The sequence below is a fragment of the Sesamum indicum genome, linkage group LG5 (assembly GCF_026168435.1).
Source record: "Sesamum indicum cultivar Baizhima isolate 11 linkage group LG5, ASM2616843v1, whole genome shotgun sequence".
NCBI classification, from domain to species: Eukaryota; Viridiplantae; Streptophyta; class Magnoliopsida; order Lamiales; family Pedaliaceae; genus Sesamum; species Sesamum indicum.
In genome coordinates, this window is record NC_142661.1 from 8,111,975 (window position 1) to 8,119,766 (window position 7,792).

The 7,792-nt window shown below is 33.1% G+C and overlaps 1 protein-coding gene across 1 annotated transcript; it reads left to right on the top strand.

Annotated features, from left to right (window-relative positions):
• The first annotated feature begins 4,452 nt into the window (after positions 1–4,452).
• LOC148788090 (putative disease resistance protein At1g59780) lies at positions 4,453–7,508 on the top strand. Its single transcript, XM_088880344.1, has 4 exons — positions 4,453–4,604; positions 5,009–5,457; positions 5,945–6,517; positions 6,616–7,508. The coding sequence occupies exons 1-4, from the start codon at positions 4,453–4,455 to the stop codon at positions 7,506–7,508; spliced, it is 2,067 nt and encodes a 688-aa protein (XP_088736470.1).
• The last annotated feature ends 284 nt before the right edge of the window (positions 7,509–7,792 follow it).

Sequence of the window (7,792 nt, forward strand, 5' to 3'; positions counted from 1 at the left end):
GCAAGTATAGCTTAGTTTTTAAGTTTCAATGCATAGTAACGTTTTTATCCTTATGATGCATGGCTGATTTTCGGACTGAAAGGTCCCACGTGCACATATGTCTTGCATATCGCTTGCTTTTGCTAACGTAAACATCTAATAACTATGAAACTTTTTTATTTGTATTGCTACTTTTGAGTTTATACATAGATGGAAATGGAGGACGGAGATTCTATAGATGCCATGATGCATCAGGACGGAGGTGGCTACGCTCTCGTGATGACTTGATCAAGAGTGAAGAAAGTCGATACAACGATCAACCAAATAGACCGTAGAGACACTTACGTTGTTGGTTTGCTTTATCTAGTTTGTTTATTAGACTAAATGCTACAACGTGTGGGCATTTGTCTATTTGGATGAGTACTGGAGGTATATGATAACACTGATTTTTCTCACTATACTAAGTTGAGGATATGGATGAATTAACTATCTTTGATTTGCTTTTTTTCATAATGTTGATACTGTTTTTTCTTTATATTCACCAATAAAACAATCAATTTTATTGAAAAATGTCACGTGCATATTATGTGCGTGGCAACTGTAACTAGGGAAAATTTTCAGAGACAAATGTCCGCAATGTGCTTCTTTTTTTTTTTTTCTTAAATTATTGTCCTTCGTTGCTAAAATAAATTTTAAGTCGACCAAAAGTGTTACCTTCCATTCTTATAGAACGAAAATTACAATTTTTCCAAGAAAAAAAGAAGTTGAGTTCATTGAACTATTAATCTGTATTAATGTTGTAACAAGCTGTCAATATCTTTTAAATTATGCTAGTTATTCGTCGTGGCACGTCATTCTTGCGTGCATATAAATATAATTTTTTATATTTTAAAATATATTATATATAATTAAGAACAAAATATATGAACCAACAAATCACATTTAAAAAAAAAACTTATGGTATTATTGACACAATAAAAAAAGTTAGTGTAGTAGTATTAAAATGATGGTTAATCACTTTTGTAAACAAAAAAAAGAGGAGTAATTAAAATTAATTTTTAAATTAATTTAACTAGGGGTGCAATTGCGATATTCAAAAATTGGTGCGATGTTGTCATTAACTGCCTTTTGTGAGTGTAGATGGCATTTTTTTTCTTTAATACTAGCTATTATAGCACGTCTTTCTTGTAGGAGTAGGGCTTATTTGTCTCTATGGAGGAAGGCTCGTGTGCCTCCATGGATTAAGGCTTAATGGTTGTCTACTCAAGTGTAGGGCTTTATTTTTCTAAAAGAAAATATTAATAATGGAGATATATCTATTATGAACAGAAGTTGTGTGCTTGCACGGAGCAAAATATGTGTGCCTCATCAAAAGAGGATAATTTGGGGGTGCCTACTCAAAGAAAGAGTTAAGCGCCTTGCTAGAGGAGCGATAAAGTGTCTGGTCAGAGCAGGTTTATATGCCTTCACATAGGAGGGTTCAAGTGCATGCACAAAACTTACAAGAATCGCTAGAGAAGGACCTAGATTTACCTCCTTATAAAATCTAAAATACACCAATGTACCTCCCTATTTTTTTTTTCCTATAAAAGACTAATTTACTCATTTATAATATCACAGGGTGCAAATTGCTATTCACCCATGAATTATATATTTGAAGTTCAGATCAATAATTAATAATAATAGATATACATATTTAGAATATCTCACAGTAATACAAATGTAGTTAATTAATTCTTGATGCAAGTTATCTTTGAACTACTTAATTTTTATGTCATTGCAGGACGGGGACGAGGTCTACTACCGGTTTCCGCTCGACAAGAGACTACAACACTTATCTACATCTTATTGTAAGCAGAAGAAATTAAACTACGACGCAATAGCATTTGTGTACAATGGCCAACGCGTCGAAGCTTCAAAAACTCCCCTGGAGGTAACGTCTACTGATACTTTCGCGTAACATCTTTATTTCCGTCTTTGATGCTAGAATTTAATGTTAAATGTGATTCTGTAATGATATGCACAAATAGAAAATATGCAATTTACCTCCGTGATATGAGAAATTGAAAAAAAAAAACTGTTGTGAATAAAATAGCAAACTACCCCATGTGTCTTGAAAAATGAAACCAATTACCCCCCACCCCCACCCATCTAAATAGTGGGGTAGTTTGCAATTTTTTTCCCTAGAAAATATTTGTTCATTTCACATATCACATGGGGTAAACTGCATTTAACCTATTTTTACTATATAAGTAAAATTTTTGTTCCTACCATTGTAAGATCAAAGAAAACAATGATGAAATTTGCCGAAAAATAACATTATGAAAACGGAAATGTAATTATTCTCTTGCATTTGCATTAGTTTGCGTTGATGTATTATCATTCGCAAGTATAGTTTCGTTTTGAAGTTCTAATGCATAGTAATGTTTTTGTGCTTATGATGCGTGGCTGATTTTCGGACGGAAAAGTCACGTGCACATAAGTCTTTCATATCGCTTGCTTTTGCTAACGTAAACATGTAATAACTATGAAACTTTTTTATTTGTATTACTACTTTTGACTATATACATAGATGGAAATGGAGGACGGAGATTCTATAGATGCCATGATGCATCAGGACGGAGATGGCTATGCATTCGTGATGACTTGATCAAGAGTGAAGAAAGTTAATACAGTGATCAACCAAATAGACATTTACGTTGTTGGTTTGCTTTTATCTAGTTTGTTTATTAGACTAAATGCTACAACGTGTGGGAGTTTGTCTATTTGGAAGAGTACTAGAGGTATATGATAACAATGATTTTTCTCACTATTCCTAAGTTGAGGATATATATGGATGAATTATCTATCGTTCTTGATTAATAAAAAAATCCTTGGCAAATGCTTTTGCAGTCGGCAACTTTAAGGAGTCCCCATTCCACCAATACAGAGGTGCTAGCTAGAAGCAGGAGAGAGTAGGTGAGAGCAGGTAAGAACACAGAAGTCTGAAGGATTTTTCACATACCCGTTGCAAAATATCCATTCCAAATCGAGTTTTTTTTTTTTGCAGTGCCACATTCACAATCACACAAGTTTCTCCCACTAAGACAAAGTCGACGATGCAGATTCATGAGTTACATAAAGCCGGATCAGGATCCACAGTTCAAAAACATACCGTAAAAGAGTTATTTGATTTGACAAAGTTGAGTTATGGAAAGCATAGAGATTTTCACCTGAGAGAAGCCAAGCAAACCATCAAATGGACTTTTGCCTGTGATGTACTCACAAAGGACGCTATGTACTCTTCTAAATATGTGTAACATAGGACAAGAATGTTGGATTTCAAACAATCACAACTATTCATGTATCGCAGATTTTATATGTAAATTATCATATAGTTTAAATTTTCTTATTAATAAGGTACTTTAAGTTATCATGCTCTATTTCAGTATCATGTAATAGTCCAAGACTTATATTTTTTAGACTAGAGTTGTATTACTTCTGAAAGTCATTTCAGTATCGTAAACGTTCTATTTGTTGGATGTAGCTCAAATTGGGTGAGCCATGTACGTCTTATGTTATTAATTTTTCTAATTTTTATGTTTAAGATGGATGTGAATTCATAGATTTATTTAACATTCTTTTAAATGAATAAAAAATGCATAGCAATTGAAATATTTGATACTTTTTCCATAGACTGATTGTAGTCCATGTGCTTCACACTTAAGTGCATTTTGGCATCCACATCTTATTCTTTGGGGGGGGGGGAGGCAAGAAAGCATTTGAGTTACTTATATAATATAGATTGAAGGATCAATGCGGATCATGGTACTGATCATTATTAAAACCCGATCATAATTTTTTTTAATAAATTAATTATAATTATATTATGCAATCATCAATAATTAATATCAAATATATATAATTAATTAAAATTAGTATTATAGTTAACCAATCACTAATTTGATATGGATACATTGATAGTATAGGGGAATCAATGGATAGGGTGAGACCCTACTCAGACTCATACTCAAATCCAATAAATATTACTAAACCTAGGTCCAAATCCAAACCCATTAAAAAATATAAATTATATTTGGATTGAGTCAATACCCATAAATAAAATTTTATGAAAGAGGAGAAAAGAATTTGTACCTATGAGTAGAATTTAAATTAAATCTGAAAGGGATTTCTTGAACTTGTGTTATGAGTAGCCGATTCTTTTGCTTTAACTTAAATTAAAAGTGAGAATCAAGAAAGTGTGAAATATGGGAGAAATAATCTAAAACTTCCAATTTACAAGAAAAGATAAGAGGAGAAAAGAATTTGTAGCATGCGTAGAATTTGTGTCAAGTAGGAATAGAAGTTGGTATGCGCATATATAAAATGAAGGCAGTTGGTGAATTAAAAAGATCGATAACATCCATCCACTTTGCAATTAGCCGCTACTGATCCAACACATTTCTCCAGAAAATCACCTAAATACAAAGTAAAATGGTTGATTCTGTTGCAACAATTGCACTTGAAACACTTCGGGACTTATTGATTGAGGAAGCAAAGTTTCTATCGAGTGTGGGCGGTGAGGTTGAGGAAGTCCGTAGGCAGCTCAACATCATGCACTGTTTCTTGAAGGATGCTGATAGGAGGTAAGATCGGTACAATTCACATACAGTCAAGAATTGGATCGCTGAACTTCGCGATTTGTCCATTCAAGCTGAGAATGTGCTAGAAAGATATGTCATTGAAGTGGTGTCCAGAAGAAAAGGAAAAGGCCTTAAAATGGTTCTCAAAAGATTCACTTGTGTATTGAGCGAGTGGTCAAGAATGCACCAAATCGGAGAAGACATTAAAGATATCAAGTCTCATATGTCCGACCTCACCAAATAGTCGGAGTCTACGAGTGTAGGAGACAACTCATCAAGATTGGTAGATGATACCGATAGGTCAAGAAGAACGTATGGGCATGAGGTTGAAAAATATTTTGTAGGAACGAAGGAGGATATTAAACAGTTAGAATCAGTTCTGACAACTGATGACAAATCAAATGGAGTGATTTCCATATGTGGCATGGGAGGATTGGGAAAGACACTCTTGCTACTAAAATTTACAATGGGGAGGCCGTGGAGCGGTGCTTCAAATATCGTGCTTGGGTTTGTGTAAGTCAGCAGTTTCAACCCAAAACTACTTTCCAACGACTACTAAAGCAACTTCTTCCAAATGAAAGTGAAGATCAAGACGAAGATACATTGGTCAGAAAGTTGTACCAAGTACAAAGAGACAGAAAATGTCTCCTAGTTTTGGATGACGTTTGGGAAGTTGATCACTGGAATTGCTTAAGGCGTGCCTTTCCCATTGCAGAGGCAGATAGCAAAGTTTTGCTCACAACCAGAAATCAAAACATTGCTTCCAGAGGATACGTCCTCAATCTCAAGTGTTTAGATGAAGATGAAGGATGGGATCTCCTTCAAAAGATAGCATTCCCAAACAACTATTCACAAGGTTAGTTTGTAAAATTTCTTGTTTTATTTTATTGATTTTGAATCTTCTTTCTCTAGTTAGTGACAATAGAAAAAAGAGTAATGATACTAAAGATATCTTTAATAGTATATATTTAGCGAAAAAGATTATTTTGTTAAGTCTAATTTTTTTTATAGTTTTCATGATGACAAGATTGTTTGAATTTTCTTATGTAAATTTCAAGTTGATCTATATGTATAAAATGCCATTGAATAGCAATTTAAAATTTATTTCTTGATACAAAATTTGTTTAAAACGTAAAAGGAATCAAACATTTAGAAAGTCATACAAAGAAATGGATTCAGCAATATAAAGTTATGCTTTCAGATTTTATTTCTATTTTTTATTTGTTGAAAGTATAGGGCGAAATTCTCTTGTTTTGATTTGTTTTAATTACTATACATATTTATAAGAAATTCAAATTTTATAATATTTTGAATTAACTTACATTCATTGATTATGTATTCAGAGATACCTACAACTGAAATAAAGTTGTTGGAAGAATATGGAAGAAAAATAGTAAAAAAATATGGTTATTTACCATTACCCATTTCAGTTATTGGAGGAACTCTTCATCATGAAAAGGCATCAATAGAATGGAAAAATATGTGTAGAAATTTTGATTCGTACCTTCTACATGGGAGAGGTTTGGAGAATGACAAAGGAGTAAATCAAATACTATATTTGAGTTATAATGTGCTCCCTTACAATCTGAAACCATGTTTTTTGTATTTGGCTTGTTTTAAAGAAGATGAAAAAATAGATATAGAAAAACTATATTTACTATGGTTGGCTGAAGGCATGATTTATTCCGAAGATAAGGGAAGAGGAGAAAGTTTGAGAGATGTGGCAGAACAGTATTTATTCGAGCTAGCAAATAGGTGTATGGTTGAAGTGGAAACAGACAAGTTGCCGCTATATAATAGAGTTAAGTCATGCCGGCTTCATGATATGATACGAGATTTGTGTTTGTCAAAAGGAAAAAAAGAAGGATTTCTGGAGGTTATAGATAAAAACATGGGAGGAGAAGAGTCTTCAATTTGTAAAACAAATAGATTGGCTATCTGTGGGTGGGAGTGGATAACGATCTTAGTTACAGGATTGGGGAAAATAAGAACATAAGATCTTTTGTATTCAAAGATTATCAATTTGAGAATTGGAAATTGCCCAAAGGAATCGCAAAATGGAAGCTGTTGAAGCTATTGAGTCTCGAAAATAGTATTGTGAAAGAATTGCCACCATCTATATGTAAGCTACCTTGTTTGCAGACATTGAATGTGAAAAATACAATGAGATTACCTAATTGCATATACAAAATGAAGCGCTTGAGGCATCTATTTATGAAAGATGATCATGAGAGGGTTGGAGGCGAAAAATTGAAATTTGAAGGCTTGAATGAATTGGAGATGGTTGATGATATCTGGGTTGGTGATGTGGTTGATGATATCACTCATCTTCTTAAATTGCCCAAGATGGACATGGATGTTAATACGAATCGGGAAGATGGCTCAACTCTTTTCAGGAGGTTGGTGATGTGTCACTCACTACATTACTTGAGAATCACACATTGTCGAGTGAGCAAATTACCAGCTTATGAAGTTCAACTATATGAAAATGTGATAGAATTGCAGCTTGTGGGTACAAGGATTGAGGAAGACCCAATGGAAATACTAGAAAAGCTTCCCATGTTAAGAGTTCTTGGCTTGTGGAGCAATCCATATGTGGGCAGAGAGATGGTTTGTCGGGCAACTGGATTTCCTGAACTCAGGGAACTTGTTTTGCAAAGGTTGTTGAATTTAATGGGGTGGAGAGTGGAGGAAGGAGCAATGCTCAACCTCTCTAGTCTACTTAATGCAGAATGCAGTAAATTGAAGATGATTCCAAATGAATTGGAATTCATTAATATTCTCCAAGAACTGAGAATTATATCTATGCGAGAAGAGTTCGTGAAGAGGGTAGGAGTGGTGGATGGTGAAGGAGAATATTATCACAAAATCAAACACATTTCAAATATTTTCATTTATACCAATTAATAGCAATTATAGGTCTCACTTATTTATAACTATAATTGATGAATGTATAATTAACTAGCATGTGTTCCGTGTAATGTAATGTACGCATTAATTAAATTAATTAATTAAAATCACAATTGGTAACTTTTTTTTTTTGTTCTGGTTATTTCATAACTTTTTTAATTTTGTGAAAGTCAATCGAAATATTAAATGTTGTACATTAGTAATGCAAATAAATTTTGTTCTTTAAGTTACAATACATCGATATAAACAAAAAGTTCATAATAATAACAATATATATAAAT

What these genes read in the sequence shown, in the direction of transcription:
- LOC148788090 (XM_088880344.1), top strand. Translation starts at nt 4,453, where the DNA reads ATGGTTGATTCTGTTGCAACAATTGCACTTGAAACACTTCGGGACTTA. An exon ending in TTGAAGGATGCTGATAGGAG is followed by an intron (nt 4,605 to 5,008) that starts GTAAGATCGGTA and finishes AATCAAATGGAG; the next exon opens with TGATTTCCATATGTGGCATG. An exon ending in CCCAAACAACTATTCACAAG is followed by an intron (nt 5,458 to 5,944) that starts GTTAGTTTGTAA and finishes TTATGTATTCAG; the next exon opens with AGATACCTACAACTGAAATA.